The 27,632-nt window shown below is 36.8% G+C and overlaps 1 protein-coding gene across 2 annotated transcripts in view; it reads right to left on the bottom strand.

Moving 5' to 3' along the window:
• Fnta (farnesyl transferase alpha) overlaps nt 1-27,632 on the bottom strand; it is a 248,398-nt gene that overhangs the window by 130,924 nt on the left and 89,842 nt on the right. For both annotated transcript variants that reach the window (XM_090374220.1, XM_090374221.1), the window contains exon 3: nt 23,231-23,335. In XM_090374220.1, the coding sequence (XP_090230346.1) occupies nt 23,231-23,335 (105 nt within the window). The remainder of the gene's footprint in view (nt 1-23,230; nt 23,336-27,632) is intronic.

The raw sequence follows: 27,632 nt of genomic DNA, 5'->3' as shown, positions 1-27,632 counted from the left end.
AGGCCGAGAGGTCAGGAGCGAGAGTGCAGTATCATGTGCTGTTTGAGTGGACCGAGGTTCAAGCCCATGACTACTAAATACAATACACATTTCCATTGACATTGGGTGAATGAAACACCAAAATAAAGCCAAGAGCATTAGGCCTGGCCAGCTGGCTTGTAAAAATTCAGCTGGGCATATCAACATAGAGGAACAACAAGCATTCCATCCATGTCGCTGACCCCTAACCAGGACAAACAGCACAGATAATTTTTTTTTTATAATTCTTACATCGGTATTTTTATTAATTGAAGTTGCAAATCGAACCCAAGAGTCTCTTTTTGCTTTCTTCCTAAAATGATGGGCCTTAGCTCTAAGTTTCTTGTAGTTTATAAGATTGGCAGTGGTAGGATGTTTGCAGAATAAATTCCATGCACAGTTCTTTTCTTTTTTTACATTCTTACAGTCCTCATACACCAATAATTTGTGGTTCTACAGATGCTTGACTGTGATTGTGGGATGGCAGTAGATATAGCTGCTATAATCTGTTTTGAAATATGGTTGGCAACTGTGTCAACTGGATGAGGTTTGGTGATCTGATTGTTGAAGGATACATGAGAGGTGTACTTTGCCCAATCTGTCTTGGAAAATTTCCATTTTGTGTAGGCTTCTGGTGTTATGCAGTGTGATGTTTCAATTTTACAGATTATGGGGTAGAGTCACTGTTGAACAGATCATCCAGAGCTGTCCACTCAAACAGGATCAGAGAGCAGATTGAGAGATCTATTGAAGAGACTGTTCCTGTTGGAAGATGGAGATAAGTTTGTGAGCCACTATTTAATATGGTTAGATTTTATCTGTCGACAAGCATTTCAATGAGTTGTCTTCGTCTGTCTGTATTGGGAGAACCCCACAATGAATGGTGTCCATTGAAGTCACCCAATAAACAGAAAGGGGTTGGCAACTGCTGAATGAGACTTTCAAGTTCATGTAGGATACAAGGACTGAGTGGCAGGTAGATTGAAACAAGTGTTAGAGTAATGGCCAATCGCTATTCGCGTGGCAGAGTATAATTTTTTTTATCGAGGTAGACACCTGAGGCGTTAAATATCTCTCTTGTAAACAGGTTCAAATTGGTTTATGATGCATAATTATCTCGTGGATGTCATCGATATTGCTGCAAAAGCCTCTGCAGTTCCATTGGACAATGTTTTTCATTGTTTGAATTTACATGAAGAAGCTGTTTCTGTCTACTTTTTGGAAGTATTCAGTCGGTCAATTTTCATTTTGTTTCTCTTTGAAAAACAGGTCTGGCATCTATTTCGTCTTTTAGATCTATTTGAAGTCTGTTGCTTTGAGGACTGAGGTACAGAAGAGAGTAAAGATTGAGCCCTTCAGAAATAGAGATGCTTATTGATGTATCAGTTTGAATTGATATTGAATGAAATTTCTGAGCAGCGTCGGCATATGTACATCTTGGCATCTGTTGTTGTAATTGTTTTGTTGCTTCGGAAAATGAGACTTTCTTTTCTATCTTGTATTTTTGAATTTTTTTCTCATATTTCCACTGATCACATGTTTCACAGAAGGCTGGATGATTGCCTTTACAATTAGGGCAAAGTGAGGACTGCGATTTACAATCAGCTTGGGCATGTTCCTTATATCCACAGTTAGGGCATACTGCATCACCTCGACAAACCATTTGGCAGTGTCCAAATTTCTGACATTTATAACACCTTAGTAGGTTTGTGATATACGGGCGGATGCAACAGTTCAAGTACCCGTCTTTCACTGATGAAGGTAGGTTTAGTGAGCTAAATGTCAGTATGATGATGCTGCTGCAAGTTGGAATAAGTTCACCGTCTTTCTTCATCATAATTCTCTTTGCTTGTGTGACCTTCTGATCCATCAATTCGTTGACAATCTTGGAGGTATTAGTGTAGCAAGTGATGACACCTTAACTGGAATTCCACTGAATGTTGTGAGTTTGAGAAGGAACTCTGAGTGTTTGCAGCTTGTAGTCTCAACCAATAGGTCGCCAGATTTAAGATTGCGCACCATTTTCGAGGAACCGACATTTTCCAGACATTTTTGTATGACGAATGGTGATAGATTGCCTAGGGCTTGGTTCATTAAGGAATGCAGGGTTGGGAAACTGGATATTCTATTAGGGGAAGCTCCATCTTCAGTCTCTTTTGGTTGGTTTTGTTGTCATTGGGTTGGTGCAAATCCATTGACTTTGGATTTGCTGTCTGAATTGGGGGAAAGTTGTCAAAATCCATTTTTTGCTCCTTTTGGGCCTTGGGAATTTTCTTTACCACCCAGGTTTCCAGCCCCGCCATGAGGAGGCAGGAGCAGTGCCACAAGGTGACCAAGTGGCTGAGTTAGTAAGTTAGTATTAATAGAAAAAGAAACAGAAAGGTGATTTTCCTTTCTGGGCCTTTGTCTACTTCTTGTAGTGTGAAAGAGCTAGAGCTACTTTGATAGACAAATCAAGAAAGATGATTGTTGAAACAAAAAGTAGAATTGATTTGCTGAAATGCTCCTTAGGAGAAAAAGCTTTTAGAGATGCACTAGGATCACTTGGCCACAGAATGCTTGGCACCCAGGGCCGAGCTACAATATAGATTTGTATCAGTTCATGTCTCATGCCTTAAATCAAGCCTTGAATTTTTTTACTCAATATATAAGTCTACCCTAAAATTGCAGATGATTTTCTTCTGCTTCAAAGGTTGAATTATGATATGGTAATTCATAAATCTTTTATTTCTAGTTTTCTTAGTAAAGGAATAGAAGTAGTGTAGAGTTATACATATAACTGTACAGTAATATGTATAACCATAAAGTAGACATAAAAAGGTTTTAAAAAGAAACCAAAGAGAAGCCATAAAACATTTACTAGTATTTATATGTAGCATCAACCCATTTTATATAAGTATAAACACCTATATATTTATTTGCTGTATAGCCAAATAAATATATACTGGCGATGACAGTACACAGTTTTAAATCATCTGCATGCCTAATATAGCTGATAGGGATGGATTCAGTGACGCTATTAAATCATTGACTTAGATGTTAAATAGTGATGGACTAGATTAGATCCTAGAGTCTTATCCATTTACATTAAACATTGTTGAATGTAAATGGATAAAACTTTGTCCAGGTATTATTACTCTGTATTTCAATGAGAATAAATCAGTTCCCAACCAATTCAAAATAGGTTCTGGACAGTAGCATAACTAGAAAAAGCGGGTCCCAATGCAAAGTTTAGTGTGCCCCTCCCCCCAAAATATTTATTTTAGTAAAGTGACCAGATCCTTAGTATTCACCATCTAAGGTGAACACTAAGGATCTGGTCATGTAGCACATCAATTTTATAATCCCTCTGTAAAAACAATATACACATATATTTTTAAAATTTTTTATATATAAAAAAATATTTATATATTTTTTATATATTTATATATATAAATTTTTTATATATTTATATATTTATGTAAATATTACATATTTACATAAATATATAAATATTTTATATATTTATGTAAATATATAAAATATTTATATATTTACATAAATTAAATACATATACTGTACTTCTCTGAACTAAATTTATAAAATAAAATATCATACTTGTTAAAAAAAATATATAGCCTATATGTTTTTTTTTCACATATATTTGTTTTATTTCACAGAAATACCTATACTATATACAATACCTATATTATATAGGTATTTCAGTGAAGTAATAATAATAATAAAAATACGTACTTCTTTTAATAATAAACAATAGAAATTAAATAATATAATTTTTCTTAATAATTCTTCATTATATTCTAATTCTTCACAAGAATTAGCAAAATTGACCTTAACTTGTAGTATTGTTTTCTGCATTTCTATAGCCAGTTATTTTTTTTTCTGACATCAACAACTTATTTACTACCGAAAAAAATCTTTCCGTTGCACCATTGGTTCCCTGCAAGCATTTGCAAATGATTTGCATTATGTTTGCAATTAAGTATGGAGGCTACATGTCCAATCTGGAACATTTTCCAGGACAGTGTGCAACACAGGGCAAACAACTTAAATCCGGGATTATATCCTGCATAATCCAGGACATCTGGTCACTTTAGCTTTGGTAAAGATAAAAATTAACAATACAACGGTAAACATGCATTTAAAATATTTATCAATACAATATGAAAATAAAAATAATATTAAATTCTGTAAAATATAAATATGAAAAATAAATTTTGAAAATTAAATGAATATATTGACTTATCTGATTTAGAATGGTTTTCATCTAGATTTGGCATTGACCAAATCATTAATTAACTTAGAAACATCCATTCTTTCAGCTTCTTGCACTTCTAGGCTAAACGGTGCTAGCACTAATAGACGTTGTTGTCCCATGGTGTTTTTCAAATAATTCTTAATTAATCTTAATTTTGAAAAAGAGAATTCCATGGTTGATACAGTAACCGGAATTGTCAAAAATAATATCAATAAGGAGCACAATTCCGAAAAAATAGCACTCATATTGTAGTATTTTACTATTACTAGTTCTGAAAACTCATGAATAGTTTTAATTTTTGTAATTTCACTTTTTTAGCATTAGTAAAGGCACATGATGCAAGAATGCAAGCTTAAGTAACATCAGCCAAAAAAAAAAAAAAAAAAAACCACCCTTCTCATTTCCATAAGATCTGTCATAACTTGCCTAATTTCTTTCTCTCCCTCCTCATGAAATGTGGTTACCCCCAGAGGGTCATTGATAAATATAATAGAGAAATGGAGCATAATCAGGTAGTTCTGCCTGCACCACTTACTACAGTTTATATTCCCTACTATCCGGGCTTGTTAGATCGCATTGCAAGGATGCTTCGTGACTTTCAGACACGTTGTGTGCAGCTCCCGGGTCGGAAATTGAACACAGTGGTATCACAGGTCAAAGACCCCATTACTAGGGATTCTAATAGTGGGGTTGTATATGAGATCAACTACCCGGATTGTGGGGAACGGTACGTGGGGGAGACAGGGCAACGACTTAAGGACCGTCTGGGGGAACATACAAGAGCAATACAGACTGCAGAACTCAATAAGTCCGCCACAGCCAAGCACTATTGGGAGAAACAACATCAGGTATCCCCTGAGAATGCTGTCATCCTTGACCGGGCACATAGATTCCGGGACCGCAAGTGGCTGGAGAGTTTGTGGATTGGGTCATCTGGTAACAATAGTATGAATAGAGATAGGGGAGTTTGGCTCCATCCCCTTTTGGAGGCTGTGGTCCTTGCAGAGACAAATGTTTTAATTTGCCACACTCCTGGACCATTTCCGGTTCCAGCACACGTAAAGGGAGTGTTGAACATGCGCCTGGTCAGATACGTGTGCTGTGAGCCTGATATTTAAGGTTGTGTCACTTGAACTTCATTATTGTTGAGAAAGGAAGCGGATGCCCCTGAAAGCTTCAATGGTGTTTTATAGCTTTTAAATTTATAATTTTTAATGCATTTTAAATTCATCAATTCAATTTTACTTGTTGTAAAGTAAATCAGTTTTTGTAAATTATTATTTTACAGTTTTTATTGTATCATTTCAGTATACTATCCAGAATTATTTTATCATTAAATCAGTTTATTTAAACGGTTGGTGTATTTGTCTAAACTTGTGGTATGTATAACCCCAACCTTAGAGGCCTTTTTGCAGATATTGATTAGGTAGATTGATTTGAACTATTTGATTTAAGTTGGCAACTTCAATAATAGAGTTCAAATGTTTTATTCTGTATGTGCACACATAACGAGTGTTCAGACAATTTTTAGTGAATTTTATGTGAATTTCAAGTAAACAACTTCTTCAACTTTCGGGATTTGTGGTTTTTGAAGTACTCTAAATGTAAGTGTATTTAACTTGATCCAGTTGATGCCACATTTATCACTTTCAACATAATACTAGACCTGTATTTCTATATTTAGTAATAGAAGACCTTTTTTAACCCATATAACTGTGTCTTCCATTACAATTTCTGAAAGGTGGCTACCCTAGGTGGGGCCCAAAATGAGAATCTTGCCTAGGACCTGATTTTTCCTTAGTCCGAAACTGGTAATATAGTTGTAAAATATTGTGCCAGGATATTAGTTCACTATAGAATATGCAAGACAGAATATTAGCACAAATCTAAAATTACACTTATAGACTTTCAGCATAGCTTACTCCAATTATGTTGTCACTGGTTACGTAGCAAAATACATCATTCCTAATCTCAATAACCTACACTTTACCACCACTAATGCTGATCTGTTTTTATTTTAAAAATGGATGGGCACCACCATGTGAATTTTAACGTCATGAGTCATTTATGAGACAATTGGGGGAAAGTAAAAAACAAAGGAAATTGCAACCTTTAGATATTTTTGTTTCGGTTTGGATCTAACCGAAACAAATAGCAGTATCATTAATTGCTTTTCCCTTTTTGGTACCTTGAACTTAGTGACTTTGCCTTTGTTTACATAAATAAAAACCACACTGGCAGGGTACAGGGATATGTTTATATAAACATAACACATTGAGCAAAAATCATTAATCCACTACTCTATGGGAGAAGGCTGGGAGAGGGAATAAATGGAGGTATTATGAAAATATCGTAAAGTGAGCCCAATAACATAGTTTTTTTTTTTGTTTTGGTAATTTGTTCCAAGACCTTAGAGGTTGAAATTTTATCTATATAACTAAGCTATTTATCTCTCCAGAAGGTAATTTTTATAATAGAAATTGTACTAGTTTTATATAAATTTATATCATATAAGCACAATGCAAAAATCACTTTTAACTAAAGGATGCTTGTTTGTTTGTTTGTTTGTTTTAGAGTTTTATGGTGCATTAGCATCTAAGGCTATAATGCGCCAAGTTCTAAAGGATGCAAAACCAAAATACGTAGCCATCACATTTACAAACTCTGCTATTGGCTGAGAGGAAGCACTACATGGTCCGGTCAGAGACAATCATAAGCCCATTGTAACATAAAATAAGTAGGCGCCGGTTAATTTATAGAATAAAATTTCAAACAACCAATTCAAATAATTAAAATGCACTACACTTTCATCATTATCATATATTCAGTTATGAGAATCAATTTTGAACGCCTTTGTGATATTTTTATAAAGCACATTTCTGGAGGTCATTACCATAAAACAATTTGCACTTTCCAGTTTATTGGGCTTTTCTGTTAGCGCAATCTATTATAAACAAGTAGTAAACTTGATATTATTGCATTTGCGATAATACCGATAACTGGAATTGTGTGGGTTTTTACATTATGGTATTATGGTGAAATAGGTTTCCCTTCCCTGAAATCTTCGCTACCATAAAACATAAGAATGGGGTAACCAACAGCAACAACTTACTTTAATTACAAAAATAAATATATCACATCTGATTATTTCTCTTTCAAAATTAGAAATAATAGTACAAAAGAAATAAAACAATAAGCAAAATATATTTAAACAACTAGATAACATTTTTGTTTTATGGGACGAGTTATACTTCATAAAACTTAACTAGAAAAAAAATTGTTGCTAATTTTTGTGTAAATAATATATTACATATATAAAATGCAATTTTTTTTTAGAACAAATCTTCAAAAATGTGAGGATATTGGCATGTTAGTATTAGTAGTTGTAAATAATGCAAGAAAAAGCTTCTACAGCCAAAACACACACACACACACACACACACACACACACGCACGCACAAAAGTCATCTGTCTATATTCTCTAATAACATTAGCCAACACTATAATTTTACCTCCACTAAATATATCAGCAGGTTGCAGTCAAAGCACAGATTTCAAAAATAATTCTTAAAATTTCACTTTATGACACTCATCAGTTGCATTACCTGCAAATAAAAATGTTTATATATGCTCAAAGATGACAGTAATGTTAGGAAGGGTTAAACTGTTCAACATAGTTTGTTTGCCTCCCACCTCTATCTTTCTTTAAATAACATAATGACAGTTGTAGTTTGAGCATGTGTACAGTTTATGTGTATTTATTGTATATTTTGTGTCTTCTGTGTTTTTATTGTATATTGTTTGATTCTTCTGTGTTTTTTCTAGCATTGTATTCTGTGTTTTGCTTAGCAGTAATTAAAATGTTTAAGCAAAAAAGTGTGAATCACCCTGACAATTTCTATTATGTGTGTAACTACTTACAACAAAAACTCAGAAGAAGAAAATGTACAGAATTACTAAATGTGAATATTCGTTATGCCTTGGTTGCAGGACTGGTGATCGGGTCAAAACTTGGGAAAATAGGACATATATGTGCTGTATAATCTGCCACAAAGCTGAGGATATGGCTAACTGGAAAAAAAAATAAAGCAATGCTGTTTGCTATTACTATGGTGTGGTGAAAACCACGCAACCATATTGATGATTGCTATTTTTGCATGACAAGATATCAGGGATGTCCAGAAAAAGCAAGTATAGCATCATATATCCAAACTTATCATCCACAATAAGGCCTGTTCCACAGAATTAAGACCTGCTGATACTAGGTCTCCCAAAATGATGGGATAAAGTAATCAGTTAGAATGTAGTAAGGATCCTTCCAATCTAGACTAATTTTATGCTACTGAACAAGAAAATGACATTAAAATTTTATGATTGCTCTTGTTTTTGAATTACAGCTGAGGTCTCATATTAGCGAGTTACTCTACATTATCACTACCGCTCTTGGCAAACGCACGGCAACACTGCAGTTTCAGTACCACCACGCTCTTATCACGTGATCGGCAACTGTCATCTTGCTCTGCATCACATGATAAGTAGTCACCTCAAATCCGTCTTCAACTCTGTTGCAGTAATCCTCGAATATGGCTAGGTACAGGGCCGTGCGGTAGATTTTCTCAGTATGATGCAAGTCTTCGAAATGCCGCCCCTTAATGGTTCAAATTGTATTTTGATTTCGCTGCTTATGCCGCCCCCTTACAGTGCCGCCTGATGCGGCCGCCTCTCTGTATCATAGCACGGCACGGCCCTGGCTAGGTAATGGGTGAATTGTTCTCAGTTAACAGTTGTTCTCTGTGAGATTCCTAATTTTTGTGCAGTATTCCTGTTGTGTAAGATTAATATGCCCCACAATCATGTGAATAGTCTGGATGACTTCTGTTACATATATGGAGAAGTCATGTTAGCTTCAAGAAAGCATCCCCTAACTCGAAACATACAAAACGCCCACTTTTTGTACTTTGGGTGTAAAGTAGACGATCAGGACAAGAACTGGGCTCCACACATATGTTGCACTACCTGTTTCTCACAACTCAATGCATGAGTGAATTGAAAGGGATGTTTTATGCCTTTTGCAGTGCCCACGATATGGAGGGAGCCAACAAATCACGTCATGGACTGTTACTTCTGTATGGTGCCTCCTATTAGAACAGTGACGACAACAAAGAAAAAGTGGACAGTGACATACCCAAATATACCATCTGAAATTCATTCCATGCCTCACAGTGAAGTACTACCTATTCCTGAACAAACTGACCATTTTTCTCTATACTCTGATGAACATCAACTTGATATACACAAAGAAGTACAGCAGCTGTCTACATCAAGGGATCCATCATCTTGTCCAAACCTTTATCCTTCTAAACCACATAAGATCATAGAAAGTGAGCTTAATGACCACATCAGGGTCATTAAGCTCAAACTGCAAAAGAATAAGGCAAAGCTTTTGGCCTCTAGGCTACAACAGTGGAATCTTCTAGACCATTCTGTGAAAGTAACAACATTTTGTATTTGAAATAAAGACTATGATAAATTCTATCAAACAGAAGGTGAACTCACTGTTTGTAAGGATGTTGATGGTCTAATGGCAGCAATGAACACGAGGCATGTTCCCGAAGAATGGCGGCTATTTATGTTAGCCTTACACTTCTAGGGTTAGCCTTAAGGCTGTGTTATTATGCAATTGAAATATGCTGCCCTTTTGCATATGCCGTCCACAAAAAAAAAAAACATAAAACAACATGGAGAACGTCCTCTTAGATGTACACTATCAGAAGTATGAATGGCAGCTATGTGGTAATTTAAAGGTAATTGCCATTTTATTAGGAGTACAAAAGGGTTACACTAAGTATCGTTGCTTTCTCTGTGAGCGGGATAGTCATGCCAAGGATTTTTTATTATTATTATTATTATTATTATTATTATTAGCCATATGGTACAAGGAAGCCTGAGGCTTATGCTGCACCAGCCAAAAAAAAAAAAAATTCCTGAGTTACCCCCCCCATGTAACTCAGGAATTTTGTGTGCGTGTGTGTGTGTGTGTGTGTGTGTGAGAGAGAGAGAGAGAGAGAGAGAGAGAAGTAGAAGGCATCACCAAGAAAGAGAAGAATGATGATATCCAGCTCAGGACCCAGGATATGCACTATGAGAAGAGGAGTTGGCCTCGATGAAAATTATTAACACCTGGAATGAAGGACACAGCATTTGAACCTCTGGTAGATCTAAATAAAGTTTTGCTTCCACCACACCACATCAAACTGGGGTTCATTAAAAATTTCGTGAAGGTTTTGGAAGTGAATGGTCTTGCATTCACATACTTACAGGAGAAATTCCCAAGACTTAATACAGAGAAGAATAAGGCAGATGTTCATTGGTCCACAAATAAGGCAACTTTTCAAAGATGAACAGTTCGAATGTGTCCTTAGTGATAGCGAGAAATCAGCGTGAAAAGGTTTCAAATGGTTTTCTAGGAAATGTTAAAGCCGGCAACTACAGGCAGCTTGTGGAAGAACTCATTACTTCTTAGGAAACATGTGGGTGCAATATGTCATTGAAGATGCATTTCTTGCACTCACACCAAACTGTCTGGCCGTCAGCAACAAACATGGTGAGCACTTCCATCAAGACATCACAGCAATGGAACAAAGATACAAAAGCAAATGGAGTGCTGCCATGTTAGCCGATTATTGTTGGATGCTGAAAAGGAATACTCCCAAAGCTGAATACAAGCGAAAGGTGAAATGGTTCAATGTTTGATACAGGTATGCTTATAGCTACATCTTACCTTGTATAAATATAAAAAAAAAACTACTTTTTTTCAAAAACAAGAACCAATCTGCCATTTTAAGCACTATTTCCATATTTATCACCACAAAATCTATAAAGTAAACTTACTTTCATGCCTGTAACAAGATATGACCCAAAATTTGTTGTTCAGTGTAATAGAATGATTGGAAAAAAAAATCTGAGAGAGCCAGAAGTCTTTGCCTCCATATTAAACATTCAGTCCACATATCAATAGCCAGAACACCTTCAAAACTCACAAGTAAAGAATATGTTCTATTTTCAAATTCTCTAAGTACGTACCCTAATGCTAACCAATGTTTTCAGATGAAATGAATGGCAAATGAAACACACAAAATACAAAAAATTTCGGTCTCAAATATGAAACACATCCTGTTCTCTAGTGCCCTCAGTACATTACGTTATCCAAGATAAAATGGACAATACAAATTGGGTATATAGTGTGATTGGGGGGGGGGGGTGTTGGTTTTACAGCGCAACGGCAGCTAAAGGCAATTATGCGCCAAACAATGGTAGGAGATTCCAGTGTTATTAAATGTGAGATATGTATTATGTGGGATTTAAGCATTATATTCTGTCATAGCATTTTATCCTTTTTAGGAAAGTGATAAGTGCATTAATGTCAGATCTGTTGTCTAATATTTGTGGCAAAGTTGGTGTGATTTGGGCTGCATGGTTAGATAAGAAGGTGATTTGCCATACTACATTATAGAGAGGGCCATCAACTATGATATGCTGGACTGTGATTTGTGCTTTGCAGTTCAGACAGAAAGGCGGGTCTGAGGAAGAAAGAAGACAAAAGTGAGTAAGGCGTGTATGTCCTATTCATAGTCTTGCAAGTGTGACTTCTTCCTTTCGGTTCGAGTGGAAACTTGATGGCCAAGACTGGAGTTTCAGTTTAATCCAAAGGAGTTTGTTGCTTTCTTGGTTTTACCAGTTATTCATAACTGACAAACCATCTTTGCCTTATTATAACACTTTTATAGTCAGTGAAAGGGATTTTAAAAGAAGCGTCAACTGGTTCCACAGTAGATTTCGCTGAATGGTCAGCACTCTCATTGCCAACATGGCTAGCGACCCAACAAAATTTTACTACTTTCATGTTCTTAGCTAGATGAGTCAGCAAGTTTTGAATATTACCAAGTAGGTAGTTGTGATGCTTTCTTGGTTGCTGTAAAGTGAGGAGGACACAGAGAGTCGGTAAAAATAATACTATTGGTAAGCTGGTGCAATTTTATAGTTTCTAGGGCCATTTGTATGGCATGTAGTTCAGCGGTAAAGATACTGCATTCTAAGGGTAACTGACTAGAGATTATGGATGATGGAAGAATGACAGCAGCACTGACATGATGATCAGTTTTGGAGCCGTCAGAGTATATCTGGGTATAAGATTCATATTTTTCAATTAGAGATTTGTTAAGCTGTTTTATATTCTGTGGAGGAAGAGTGCTTTTCCCCCATTTTTGCAGGGACAGATCACATGCTGCAGGACAGAGAACCCATGGAGGAACAGTGGGTGGCTATTTTAGAAAGGTCTAGCTGCCAATTATCAAGTAAAAAGCGAAGAGGTATGCCAGCAGGTTGATTTATTGATGGACAAATGGCGTACAAGTTCTCCCAACCAGGAATAAATAGATATTTCCACACTAGATGCAGGAGTTCGCTCTATATTGACAGCATAATTAAGCAATAAAATTTGTCTTCGTAGAGAGAGAGTGGAGGATCGTGAGCTTCAGTGTACAGGCTTTGCACAGGAGATGTGCAGCAAGTTCCAAGAGCAATGCATAGGCCACTGTGATGAATGGGGTCCAAAAACCTCAAGATGCTGGATCTAGCAGAGTTGTTAACTGGCGATCCATAGTCTAACTCTGATCTTATGATTGCATGATATAAATGAAGGAGTGTATGACAGTCAGTCAGTATCCCATGATGTAGCTGATAATACTCTCAAAATGTTTAATTTCTTGAAACATGTGGTTCTAAGTTGTTTGATATGGTCAAGAAAGCAATTTTTTATCTAAAGTAAATCCAAGACATCGGATAGTAGGCACAACAGGTATGTCATGGTTGCCCAGCTTTAGAATTGGGTCAGGATGCATATTACAACTTCTATAGAAATGAACTGCGACAGTTTTTTCAGGTGACATGCGAAAACCGTTATCTGCAGTCCAAGTTGTAATCCTATTAAGAGCACCTTGAAGTTGCCTCTCAATCATTCTCATGTTTTGGAAATGACAAGATATACTAAAGTCATCTGAATATAAAGTAGTAAATACAGTGGCTGGAATGATCTTAGTTACTCAGTTTACTTTTATAATGAATAGTGTGGCACTTAAAACTGAGCCCTGTGGAACACCTCCTTCTTGAATGAAGTTACGAGAGAGGGGGGATGGATTGAATGCGGACTTGGAAAGACCGCTACTTCAGAAAGTTCTGTATAAACTTTGGCACATTACCCCTGAAGCCAAATGAATATATATCGCGGAGAATTCCGTATTGCCAAGCTGTGTCAAAAGCTTTCTCGATGTTTAAATAAACTGTAGTCAAATGTTCCTTCCTTACAAAAGCATTGCAAATCTGGTTTTCCATTTGTATCAAGAGGTCTAAAGTTGATCTACTTGTATGAAATCCACACTGCAATGAATTGGCAGCATTGGGTTGTTTGGGTTTTAATGGTACATCAGCAACTAGGGTTGTATTTGCTCAGCAACCAGGTAAGACAAGAATTTACAATTTTTTCCATTATTTTGCCTATACAGCTGGTGAGGGGAATAGGCTGATAGTGATGAGGATTCATTGAGTCCTTGACACTCATTTGTCATGGCTTTTAATAAAGCCATGACAAATGAGTGTCACCAGGTATCAGGGAAAGCATTTTCTGTAAAATCCGGTTATATAGCAGGAGTAAGACATGAAGCGGCTCTTTTCTCAGCTCTTTTATAACAGGGAATAGTGATTTTTTTTTATGTAACCCCAAACAGGAGAGGTATTAGAACATATAGTACTTAGTACCGTGCTTGGGTTGGAGGTTGAGAAGACGAAAGAAGATATTTGTTGACATTGGACTTAACTTCTGTAGACTGTAATTTTCAGGAAATACATATGAAGGAAGATTGTTCCAGAAAATGGCAGTTGAATGAATAAACGAGGAAGATGAAAAGTTGGTTCTGTGAGTTTGAAGTTGGACAGTAAATGGATGTTGGCTGGTGGCGGCACGGGTTCGGACTGTTTTCAAAGAGAGAGCGGGAATTGTAGAAGCCAATTCAGAAGAACAGTGCCCATGGAAGTATCTGTAGAAGAGGCACGCAGCAGAAACAGTACGTCTATGAGACAGCGAGTGGAGAGACTCTGTTAGAGATGAATCATTAATTAACCTAACTGCCCTCTTCTGAATGGAATCAAGAAGCCTGAGAGAGGTTTTGGGGGCACCACCCCAGATGTGGGAAAAATATTCCATGGCAGGGCGGATTTGCGATTTATACAGAGTGAGCAGTTGTTTGGAAGAAAAGTAACGCCGAGAGTGAAAGAGAAAACCAAATTTTTTTAGATACAGAGGAAGCAATATTTGTAATGTGCTTGTGCCAAGAGAGATTAGAAGTCAGGGTAATCCCCAAAATAGATATATCATTTTGCCTAGAAATCGGAGTGTCACTAAAGATAAGCATAGGAGCAGAAGAATCCTTTTTGCGAGACATAAGACAAGACTGAGTTTTAGAAGGGTTGAAATCAACTAAGTTGTCTTTGCCCCACTGGAGAATTACCTGAAGATCGGCATTTAAGGAATTGGTAGCGGATTTTCGAGAAGTTGAAGCTGATTGAGCAGGACAAGTTTTCTCAAAATGGAAAGTGGAATGCAATGTGCTATCATTGGCAAAACTATGGATAGGATTTCCAGTCGATAGAAGAAGGTCATTAATATACAAGAGGAAAAGAGTGGGGGAAAGAACTGAACCTTGGGGGACACCGGCATTAGTGGAGAAGTTAGAAGACAGAGAGCCATCTACCATTACCCTCAGTGAGCGATCAGAGAGAAAACTGGATAACCAATTACTAAAAACAGTTGGCAAACCATAAGATGGAAGCTTGTTTAGAAGACCTTTATGCCAAACACGGTCGTTTGGCGGTTAATTGATTTCTCCATTAATTTAGAAAGAGTAGAAGTAATTGCAATGGGACGATAATTGGATGGGAGGTATTTGTCACCCTTTTCAGGAACTGGCTGGATATGAGCAAATTTCCAAGCAGAAGGAAAAACACCTTTGGAATAAGAAAGTGAAAAAAGACGGCAAAGAATATGTGTAAGTTCAGGAGCACAGGTTTTGAGAACAAGTGGAGAAATACCATCGGGACCTGGAGCTTTCTTACCATCAAGATTCATCAAAATCCTTCTGACATCCTTTTGACGGAAGACCACAGGAGGCATTGAATGGAGCGTGTTGGGAATGGTGGGAGGTGTTTAACCAAGATCATTAATACATGAGTTGAAAGAAAAATGAGATGCTAGCAGGTCAGCTTTATCCTTGGCTGAAGTGACAACAGAACCATCTGGTTTGGACAGAGGTGGGAGCAGAGATGGGCAAGAGTTGCGGCCAATAGCTTTGGCAAGAGAGCAGAATGTTCAGCTACCATTCCATCAAGTCCAGCAACACTAGGTCTTGAGCTGTTAAAAGCAAGCCGTAGTTCAATTATGGTGAATGGACAGTTGTATGGCTAGTGGTGGTCAGTGTTAAAATTTAGGGTCTGCTTTTCAGCATGGAACATTAATTTCTGGAAATCTGGTGCGCATGAGGATATGGCAGGGATTTGAGAAAAAGATTCTCTAAGAGTGTTAGGTATGTCTTGAGGCAGTGAAACATCATTATCATTTACATTCAGTATTGATAGATGTGAAGCAGGATATTTGTTATACATTTTATTAATATTTTTCCAGATTTGTAATCATTGAAGTTATTGTTGTTGATATTTGGTTTTTAGGAGCATTAGCAAATAAAGCCATATTGCTCCGGTGATATGCGGTGGTTATTCCCTGACCTTTTCACATCCTCCGTATTTGGTGGTCACGGGCTCGAACCCCGGTCTAATCAAGAAGCGTGTGCTACACACTGCCGCTCCTGCCCACGGAGACACCAATCATTGAAGCAAAGCATATCCACTACTCTCTTTTGCTTGCTCATTGAATGCACCTAGCATTGGCTCTGGCTTTTTTAAACTGCACTAGATTAGCAGCGTTCAGTTGTTTGGGTTTTAATGGTACATCAGCAACTAGGGCTATAATGCGCCAAAACCATGTCCCATACTGGATAACAGTACTAGATTAGCAGGAGCAGGGTTTTGGCAAAATTGTTTGGCTTGGTCGCATTTGTTGTTCCACCAGGGTTTTGGTCTTATTTTATGACTTATGGATATTCTTGGAATTGTTGCTTCAGTGGCCTGCAATATATGACTTGCTATATAAGTAACAGCAGTGTTAATTGATACATTTGAAACAATTATTTTTCTAAGATCGCTAGCTGCCTATATTTTATCCAATCAGCTTTAGCAAAATTCCATTTTGCTGTCTGATTATGGATAGCATTCACTACCCAGTAGACTATCATGAACAGATCAGTCAAACAGTGGAAAAGGGGCTGGTGAGCAAATGGAGAGGTCAACTGCTGAGCTTGACCCAGAAGGCAGGTGAAAAAAAAATGGGCAATCTGGTATTCAATAGTGTCAGATTTAGATTATCTAGAAACTTTTCTAATATTTTTCCTCTTTTATCATGTATCCTATCACCCCATAATGGATTATGTGCATTAAAATCTCCCATGACACAAAAGGGAGAAGGGAGCTGGGATACAAGAGTTTCAAGATCACTTTAAGAGATGTCTTGGTTAGGAGGAAGATGTAAGGAGACAATAGTAAGAGCAAAACAAAAGGATATTCAAGCAGCTACTGCTTCTAAATTTATTTGCAGCATTAATGGCAGGGAAGGGAAGGGATATTGGACCTCACTACAAGTGCAACTAACCCCTCCATGAGCCGAATTGCTTACTTGAGAAACTAGATCTTTTCTGTAGATAACATGTTATTTAAGCAAAATAGTAACAGAAGCAGTTAAGTTAGTTTATTGAAGGCAAATTTGAAAAGGGTTATACTGGAGAAGAAGATCTCGAATGTCATCAATGTTGCTACGATATCCTCTGCAATTCCATTCAAGGAAACTGGCCATTATTTGGGTGTAGTGCAGTCCTCAGCTTCTGTCCGAGGGGCTGTTGGCTTATGGTGAGCAGATTTTCTTTTCAGGAAGTACAGTCTTCCTGTCTCCATCTCTTCCTCTGTGAAGAGGTTGAAAACTGGTTCTTCATGGTTAGTGTTTTCTTCCATTTCTATTGAGACAGTTTTAGTGGAATCGTCACTTTCTGAGTACTTTGGGTTATTATTAGTATGTGGAACAGTGACTGGTGTGTTAACAGCCTTGTTTGTCTTAGATGGTTTACCAGATAAGGACACAGCTTCCAAAATTGACCAAGCCCAGTCTGATATTGATTTATTTGGGGGAAATGTTACCTCTGTTTGAGTACTAGTCGTTGATGCTCTTTGCACAGTACTGGTTAATGCAGTTGGCTCTTGAACCACTTGAGCAAAAGTGGGTCGGGTGTTAAAATGGGCCTGTACCGATTTTTTGGCTTCTTGGTACGTGATGTTTTGTTCAGCTTTGACCCATTGAATGTTTTTTCCTTTTTCCATAGAGGACAATCTCTGGAGTAGGAAGTATGTGGCCATTAAAATTTGAGCATTTGTGCTGCTCTGCTTTACAGTCCAAGTGAATGTGCTCATGTGAACCACAGTTAGCACAAGTGGCTAAATGCCCAAATTTTGGCATTTAAAACAGTGTGTTGGATTAGGGACATAAAGTTTTATTTGGCAATTGAGATACCCTGCTTGGATAGACGTTGGAGATTTGGGGCTATCAAACGTTAGTATTATGTTCCGAGTTGAAACTAGAGCATTGTTTCATTTGGTATATATGCGCTTTACATGCATAATTCCTTGGTCTTGTAATTCAGTTTTCAACTTTTCTTCTGAGAGATTTATGAGGTCCCACTCAGCTATCACACCCTGGAGGTGTTTAGAGTAGCATGAGGGGAAACAATGATGGATAATCCTCCAAAGGATGTTAGTTTTTGAAGCCATTGTGATTGCCATTTGTCTGAGACCTCAATGAGCAGGTCGCCAGACCTAAGACAACGGGTTGTTTTTGCTGATCCTATTAGATTTTCTAGGTGTTTCTGTATTTTAAAGGGCGAGAGACTACCTAGAGACTGTTCTTGAGTAGAGTGCAATACAAGATGCATTGGAACTCTTCTCCCTTCACGGGTTATCATGGGAACCCTTCATGGATTATCCCCGAGATATCTCGTTTTTAGTTTTAAAAGTTATTTGGAACTACATGAAATATCTCGGGATACAATAATACCGGAAGCAAACAATAATACCTCCAAATTTAGGACTGAAACATATTTTCTCTGACATTTATCTGGCTAATTTTGCATTAGCCAGGTAAATCCTGAGATTTCTCAGGATTTTCTTACGCCTGGCTTTTATTTTACTTATATTGTACAGCAATGTCAGGACAATAGCGTGTGTTCCTGTGCCCACAGAGTAGTAAGATATCTTACTACTCTGTGCCTGTGCCGCCAGTAAGCAAAATATAATTTGCCGTCCTAAATGCAGAATACTGAACCCATGAAAATAATTCACAAAAACAATATCAAAAAATATTTCGGTGCCCTCTCGATGCTTACCTCGCCTGTCCACTTGTGGCGGCCGTGTGTCAGAATGTAGTTAGTTCATGATTATTGCTTGTGGCGGGAGGTTACTGCTTGTGCATTCCACTTGATTTGTAAAATTTATTTATATAATGAGTAATGAAGACTTTTTCTTTTATCTCAAGCGCTAATTTATTAAAAAAAATCTATATAATTTGCACTTTTTGGCATACACGAGATAACTCGGGATATCCCAAATGGGTTAATTACTCCCATGTATTTTCTACGAAAAAATTAATAAAAACTAAAAAAACTATACAATGAGTATTCGCATGATATACTTTTAACCTGTAAAATAAAAAAAAGTTGATCCGTTATGGCACATTTTCCAGGAAAAAAAAATTCCGGGAAGGGGTTAATAGAGTCAGTTTTTTGTCTTTTAGCACTTCATGAGTTAGAGTCTTCTATCTCATGAGTAGACATGTTAGGATCCTTAGGTCCTGTAGAGGAGATCATTTTGCTCCTTTTAGCCCTGTAAAGATAACGTTTCTTTCCAGGTTACCGACCCGATCACAGGGAGGCAGGAGAAATGCCACTACGGTAACCAAGCAGCTGAGTTAGTTTGATTAGTACTATTAAAGAAACAGAAAAGTGAGTTTCCTCTCTGGAACTCTGCTTAGTTCTTGTAGTGCAAAAAGTTATGCATTACAACTAAATAATGTAAAAACTGTATTTAAAACCAAAAGAAAACTATTCGCTTTGCACACGAAGTATAGAGCTCACTTGGAATCGCTTGGTTACACTAATAATCACTTGGCACCCGGGGCCTAGAGAGTTCACTGTTTGGATGACTGTAAAAGTTTCGAAAGGAGTATTCTTCTCGCAGTCGTGTTACAAGGCCATGTAGATCATTACCGCCTGCTTCATCAGGGTCACCGCAGTCGATTGACACATTGTCTTACATATTTCAATCATTTTGAGAATGTCCAAGTCTGATTCATACAATTTACAATCTAGTATGAGCTCTTCATTGTCATCGTAGATCTTGATATATATATATATAATCTCTGACAGTATCTCTGTTTTCTCATTGTGAAATGGAATGTGCAGCGTTACCATCTCACGCTTGTACTTGTTAAGATCCCGAGCTAAGTCATAGTTTCGATAGTGTAATATGCGTGGATACTGTCGTTTCTTGCAGATCTTGTAGGGCTGCAAGTGTAATTTGATAAAGCATGACAGATCTAGATAAGTTTGGCAAATGGGCTGAGAAGTGGCAACTGAAGTTTAACATTGACAAATGCAAAGTACTGCATATGGGTAGCAATAACCGAAGAGAAACGTACCAACTGTGTGGTACTACACTCAGTTAAGTGGAGAGTGAAAAATACCTGGGGGGGGGTAATTGTGCAGTCAGATATGAAGTTCGCTGAGCAGTGCAGACTGGATGACAGAGCAGGTCATGGAGTCTTGTCGATGATATATAGGAATTTTGATAGCAAGAACAAGGAGGTGATTATCCCCTTGTATAAGGCAGTGGTCAGGCCACACCTTGAGTACTGTGTACAGGTCTGGAGGCCTCATTTTAGGAAGGATGTAGAGTTGCTAGAATGAGTGCAAAGAAGGACAACGAGATTGGTGAGGGGAACAATGGGGCGCTCTTACCAAAAAAAGGCTTAAGTTCTGCAAATTACAGTGCCTGGAGACTAGGCACCTGTGAGGTGCCAAAATACATTGAGGTGTATAAGGCCTTGAATGGTTTGACAAGCTCAATGCTGATGGGATTCTTCCTCTTGCTCAGATTACGAACCTGAGGGGGCATAAATTCAAATTGAGGAAAGACAGTTGTAGAATCGATGTGCGGAAATTTGCCTTTAGCCAGCAGGTAGCTGATTGCTGGAACCGACTTCCCTCTCTTGTTGTGGAAGTTGATAGCTTAAATAAATTTAAGACTGAATTTAAGAATTTGGAGTGAATGGATGGGTGAAATGGGAGGTTTTTTTTTTTGGCTGATGCTACATAAGCTTACTTTCTTGCATTGTATGCTTCAACTAATGCTAATATCCATACTTCCATCCAAAATTATTGAGAAAAAAATCTTAATTTTTTCAATGTTTTGCAAGTGTAGATTGAATATCTTTGCTAATAAGTTCCATTCGTCTTGTCATAGTATTCCTTGACAATGAACTATTACTGAATAAATCAATTTTTTCTGGACATATTTCAGAAATTTTTAGGACACATTCTTTAATGATTATCGCCATCAGTAAACGCTATTAGTATCACCATCAGTAATTTTTGTTAAAAAAAAACTTGCCTTTGTGAAGATTTTTTTTAGAAATACTAATTTAGATTCTCTAATTTTCTCTGTAAATTTATCATACTGATGTGCCTGTTTTTACGCATAAAGTATTTGAATATTATATTCCTTCATGACCACTACTGTCTCTCTCTGCATATTAGAAACATAATTTTTCCTTGCAACTCAATACAGCAAACCCCCGCTATTCGCGGTATCTGTATTCGCGGTTTCGCGTATTCGCGATCGCCGATTTAATATAAAATGAAACCTGAAAAAATGTGAATTTTAAAGCGCCGTGAATATTTTCCGCCATAAAAAACATGGGCGTGGCTAAAATTATCTTTCCCGGTCAAAACAGCCCTCAGTGGGTGGGGGGAAAGGGGTGAAAAAATCGCGAGCGTGGATGTTTCTCGGTAATCCTTGTTCAGTATGTGTTAGTCATGGAAGGTTTCGTCGTTTGCTTTTAATTTATATGCTTATGAACTGAATAAATTTATCAATTTATAAATTGAGATGCTTACAAAAATGATAAATCTACCGTTTTGCAGTGTAAAACAGACTTTTTCGAGTGTGTTAACGGAAGAAAGTGACTTTATTGTGGACAAGTTCTTTCTAACCCCTACAAAAATATGGCTACGAATAAAAAGAGAAATGTGGAAATATCAAAGAAGGTGATAACATTAGCGAATAAAATTGAGTTATTAGACAAAATTTCTAATGGTGAAAGTGTCTCCTCAGTAGCAAAACATTATAAAATCAATGAGTCAACGGTACGATCAATCAAGAAATCGGAAGAAAAAATCCGCCGTAGTGTCCGTGAAAACGCGCTAATTGCTTCAAAAATTTGCTCTGTAACTCGTGATGTTAAATTAGAAAAAATAGAAAAGGCTTTAAATCTGTGGATAGAAGACCGAACTCGAAATAAAATTCCGTTAAGTTCACTCATCATTCGCGAAAAGGCAAAACTCCTCTATCAACACTTTAGCGAAACTGGTGATAGCACTGGCGGGATGTTTTTTTTTTTTTGCTAGCAAAGGCGCTGGTTTGAAATTTCTAATAAATATTACATTTAATATTAAATTGTTTCTTATTTTCATTTCGATGCTATATGCTTACATTTCACTATGTACTGTCTATGTACATGTCATATTATGAAGGTACATATAATACATACACAGACAAAATTTTAGACTAGTTTTTCTTATATATTTCATACTTTGGAACGGAACCCCTTTATTACTATGGGAGCCATAACTCAGTATTCGCGTTTTCGGTATTCGCGAATTTCTCAGGAACGTAACCCCCGCGAATAGCGGGGGTTTACTGTACAAAAATATATTAAACTCTATTCATCTTTAAATAGTTGATGTTCTTAGCCAACCTTTCTTTTCTTTATTTCACTAATTTTTGCAGTGTGGGTTAAACATTTTCAGTTCAAAAATATGACAAAACTAATATAACAATATTAGTTTTTAAAGGAGGATACGCACCTTTCCTGCACTCCATGATATCAAACAAACACTGTATGCAGAATTAACTGACAGACATGATGTGTGACTGATTTATGGGACTTTCTTTGTAGATGTCACTAATCATTTTCCCGGATTAGATTAAACTAAATTATCGATGAATGATGTATTTTTTTCATAGAGAAAATATTATGCCACTTCTAGCATAATATTTATTTTGCTATATAATTATATTATAATATTTTTTGTTTCACTAAGTTTTTCCCAATACTTAATTCTGAAAGTGTCGATGGGTCGGATTGAAAGTGTAGGTGGGCCCAATTGTACCCACGGGCTGGAGTTTTGGCATAACTGGCCTAAGGAAAAAAAGCATAAATGAGAATAAAATAATGTAGTTAATAAGAATAAGTTAAATCATGTAGAAAAACTGTAGATGTCCTACATGTTCTCTCTTTATTTCTGCTTGAATCTTGGAATTTCATGTTTGGTTAGATTCATTATCCAAAAACTGGCAAACTCAGGACCTAGAGATTGCTAGAATTCAGATGTTACACCTGTACAAAAAATTTATCAAAACATTACATATCTTCACAAATCAATCTTTCCTCCAAGAAAAAAAACACAAACATACCAAACTTGATAATTTTTTGGATTCTCCTCTATTACCTCCCCAATGTATTTCATTTCTTCATATAAATCTTTATTTAATGCCTTTAACAAAACTCTCCTGAAATGCCTACAAATAAAATAAATTCAGATATCAGATATGAAGATCAACTGCAACTTCTACTTATTTTCAAAACGAAAATATGAGTTTTTCTATTTTGTGGTATATACAAATACTTAAAAGTTATATTAAATTTATACTTGAAATATTTTAAATAGTTATTTAAATGAGTCTCATTCAGAGGAACTCTTGTTAATTGAAAAATGAAATCACTTTTCAAAATGAAAAAGACTTAATTTTATTGAAATACACCAGGAAGCAATTCATTTTAATGTATAATTTATGCTAATTTGACTTTTAATAATAACATTTCCAGTATCTCAAAAAAAGCATTGTGAGAATGTTATAGTTATGAATAATAACATAGATACAGTCAGCATCTAGGCATTATTATTCTTAAATACCCAGTTTCTCTGTTTGTACCTTTCCATTTCAACATTTGTAATGATTTATTTATTAGAATAACATACACTGTCCAATCAAAACATTATGACCACCTATCTAGTAGTGGGTATGTTCTCCTCTTGCTGGCAGTACTGCCACTACATAACAAGACATACACTCTATAAAGCCTCTGAACATTGCAGAAAGTATGTTGTACTATGTTGCCAGATTGCATCCCATTGATCTGTGATATTTCATGGTGGAAGATCCAAATGCCAGATCTGTCAATCCACATAATTCCAGAGATGTTCTATGGAATTCATATGTGGCAAATTTGGTAGCCAAGGCAGCATAGCACCTGGAAGACACTTTCATGTTCGGCAAACCACTCTCAAACAATACTGGCAATGTGAGAGAACAAATTATCTTGATGGAACACACCACTGTTATCCAGGAAGACAGTCACCATGAAATGGAATACCTAATCAGACATGATGAATAGATAGTTTTTAGCATTCAGAGGATAGTTTAGGGATATGAGAGCTCCAAGGGATTCCCAAGAAAACATCCCCCATACCAAAATACTGCCAGCAATTGCCTGTTCTGCTGGCACAGGATGTTGGAGAAATTCCTCCCCACAGTTTATCATCATACCTCTATCTACCATTCACATGGCACATCAAGAAATGTAATTCATCAGAAAACGACACTTGCTTCCCAGTCAATAATAGCCCAACAAACCCATTCAGATGCAAACTTTGATGTTGTTGGTGATGGGTAATCTGTAAGCATGGGTAACTTCACTGGGTGCCTGCTCTGATGGCCCATACAGAGGAGGGTTCCTTGGACCATGGTTTGGAAACACTGCTAGTCATTCCCTGGTTAAAGTCCATCGTCAGACACTCCACCGTTTTCCACCTATCAGCTTGCACAAAGTAGGTCACCGACATTCACCGTGACCATCAATAAGGTGTGAGCACCTATCACTGGCCTGGCAACTGCTGCTCCATCCATTACACAAATTATTATTAGTAGTGGCAAACGTTGCAAGAAAGCAAGCATAGAGAGTATCAAGAAAAAAAAAAACATCCTCTCCAATTGTTTGACTAATTCTACCTTGAATTTATTCAAACTGCTAACTTCCACAACAACAGATGGAAGTTTGTTCCAACAATCAACTACCTGTGGGCTGAAGGTAAACTGCTATACATCTACCCTGCAAATCAACTTTCCTCAATTTGAATTTATGTCCTTTGTGTGTGTGTGTAATCTAAGAAAGAGGAAAATTGCCATCACCACTGAGCTTGCTCAATCAATTCAAAGCCTTAACCACCTCAATAAGATCACCTTGCAGTTGCCCAGTCTCCAGATGCTGCAATTTGCAGACCTGAGAACAAAAGACTACTAAGAGTAGTTTTTTGTTCCCTTCACCAATCTCAGTGAAGGGAACAAAAGCCCTTCCCTGCACTCATTCCATCAGATCCACATCCTTCCTAAAATGAGGCCTCCAGTATATTTCACACTTACATAAGTCTTCTTTAATATGAACAAAGTGCAAAACATGTCACCAGTTACACACTATGAATTAGGAACAATAAAATCTTGAATTAAACACACTTCAGAAATGGAAGAACAGGAACCAATAGATGTATATGCCTAATGCAAAGAAAAAATTTTACTTGAAATTTCAGACTTTTACTTTCACAATTCATTAGCAACCTCTGTTATAGCAGGAGGCAGCAAAGGAGATAAACAAACCCTTAGTGCAAATTCATCCCTAATTCACAAAAGTGATCAAAGACTGACATTAGTAATTACAAGCCTGTTAGCTTAACTTCTATTCCAGAGAAAATAATGGCATCTGTATTTAGAGAAGTAATGCAGTTATACTTCAGTCAGCATGGATTTAAGGGGAATATCTTGTCTGACAAAATTGATTGGCTACTATGCTGCAATGACAAAGGAACTTGATGTAAACAATAATTTTGATATCATATACTTCGATTTCAAGAAAGCTTTTGGTACTATTGCATATAAAAGACTACTGTACAAATTGGAGCAGTTGCAGCATTAAGGGAAAGTCACTGCTATGGATAAAGGAACGGTTGAGTGGGAAAACACAAAACGCATGGTTATCAATGGACAATGCTCTTCATGGAATAATGTTAGTAGTGAAATTCCACAGATTCAGTGCTGGGCTCATTGTTGTTTTCTGTATTTATTAATGATAATGATGAGGATATATCAGGCTTCATGCCTAAGTTTATAGATGATATAAAGGTTAGCAGGGTGGTTAATGACAGTAATGAAGTTATGTTGCTGCAACAAGATCTAGAAATATATCTAGTAGCAGATAGACTGAGAAATGGCAATAAAAGTTTAACATTGACAAATGCAAGTTACTGCATATGGGTAGCAGTAATCCCAGAGTAACGTATGAACTGTGTGATACTACACTCAGGGTGGTGGAAAAACACAGAATTTTCTACTACCCTAATCTGGACTTGGTTTTAGTATTAGTATTAATAATGATTCAAGAAAGCAAGTTATACAGCATCAACCAAAAAAAAAAAATTCCTATTTCACCTATCCATCCCATCCAATAGTTTGTTTAGTTCTTCTATGAAGTTATGCAAACTATCCACTCCCATAACAACAGATGGAAGCTTGTTCGAGCAATCAACCACCCATTGGCTGTTCTGCAACCATCCTACCTCAATTTGAATTTATATCCCCTCATGTAAATCATCTAAGCAAGAGGAAGAATCCCATCACCACTGAGTTTGCTCAAGCCATTCAAAGCCTTAAACATCTCAAATCACCTCACAGTTACCTATTCTCCAGACACTGCAATTTGCAGAACTGAAGCCTTCATTGGTAAGAGAACCTCTTTGTACTCTTACCAATCTTGTTCCTTTCTCTTTACCTGTTCCAGCAGCTATCCTTCCTAAAATGAGGCCTCCACACCCGTATGCAGTACTCAGGATGTGGCCTGTCTGTTGCTCTGTTGCCTTTTACAATGGAATAATCACCTCCTTATTCCTGCTAGCAAAATTCTTGTATATCATTGACAAAACACCACGAGTTATTATTATTATTATTAGCATTAGCCTTATGCTGCACCAGCCAAAAAAAAATTTCTGAATTACCCTGAGAGAGAGAGTCAGAAGTAAAGGGAATTCATCAAGAAAGATAATATCCAGCTGAGGAACCTGGGTGTGCCAAGCCCATATTCCCCAGATGTGAGCCCCTGGGGTTCTTTTCGTCCTAGCAGCCTGTTTGCACAATTAAAACCAGGTCCTTTTCATTTTTCACTATTCTGGATGTAGTATCCCACAACTGATATGTTACTCTGGGATTACTGCTACCCATATACGTTAAAATTGTCAAAAAAAATGTCAACAAAATTGACAAATGCAAGGTACTTCAAATTTTCACTTTCCACTACCCACAGACCTGGGGATAACTGTACAGTCTGATATGAAGTTCTCTATGCAGTGCAGCTTGGCTGCCAGGAAAGCTCATGTGGTTTTGTCAATGATATAGAGGAATATTTCTAGCAGGGATAAGGAGGTAATTACCGTATTTCTTCGATTCTAAGACGCCATCGATTGTAAGGTGCACCTTAATTTCAGTACCTTAATTTCAAAAAAAAAAAAAAAAAAAGCTTTGTTTCTAAGAAAAAATAAATAAATAAAATAAAACACTAAAATAAATCTAACAAATATTTTTATTATAATAGAATTCAATTTACTAACAACAATAGTGTCAGTATTTATCAGTAGGTATGTTATTCATCACTTCCTTCTGAATCTTCTGAGTCGTCGATATCTGCATCTGAATCAATATCAGAGTATACTCCACATTCAGGATCAGATTCTTCTGAGCCGTTGTTATCTTCATTATTCCATAATACATCATC

Source organism: Mastigoproctus giganteus, chromosome 5 (genome assembly GCF_048544385.1).
Source record: "Mastigoproctus giganteus isolate SK-2022 chromosome 5, ASM4854438v1, whole genome shotgun sequence".
In the NCBI taxonomy this organism is placed as follows: Eukaryota; Metazoa; Arthropoda; class Arachnida; order Uropygi; family Thelyphonidae; genus Mastigoproctus; species Mastigoproctus giganteus.
This window is presented reverse-complemented; position numbering and strand designations above follow the sequence as displayed.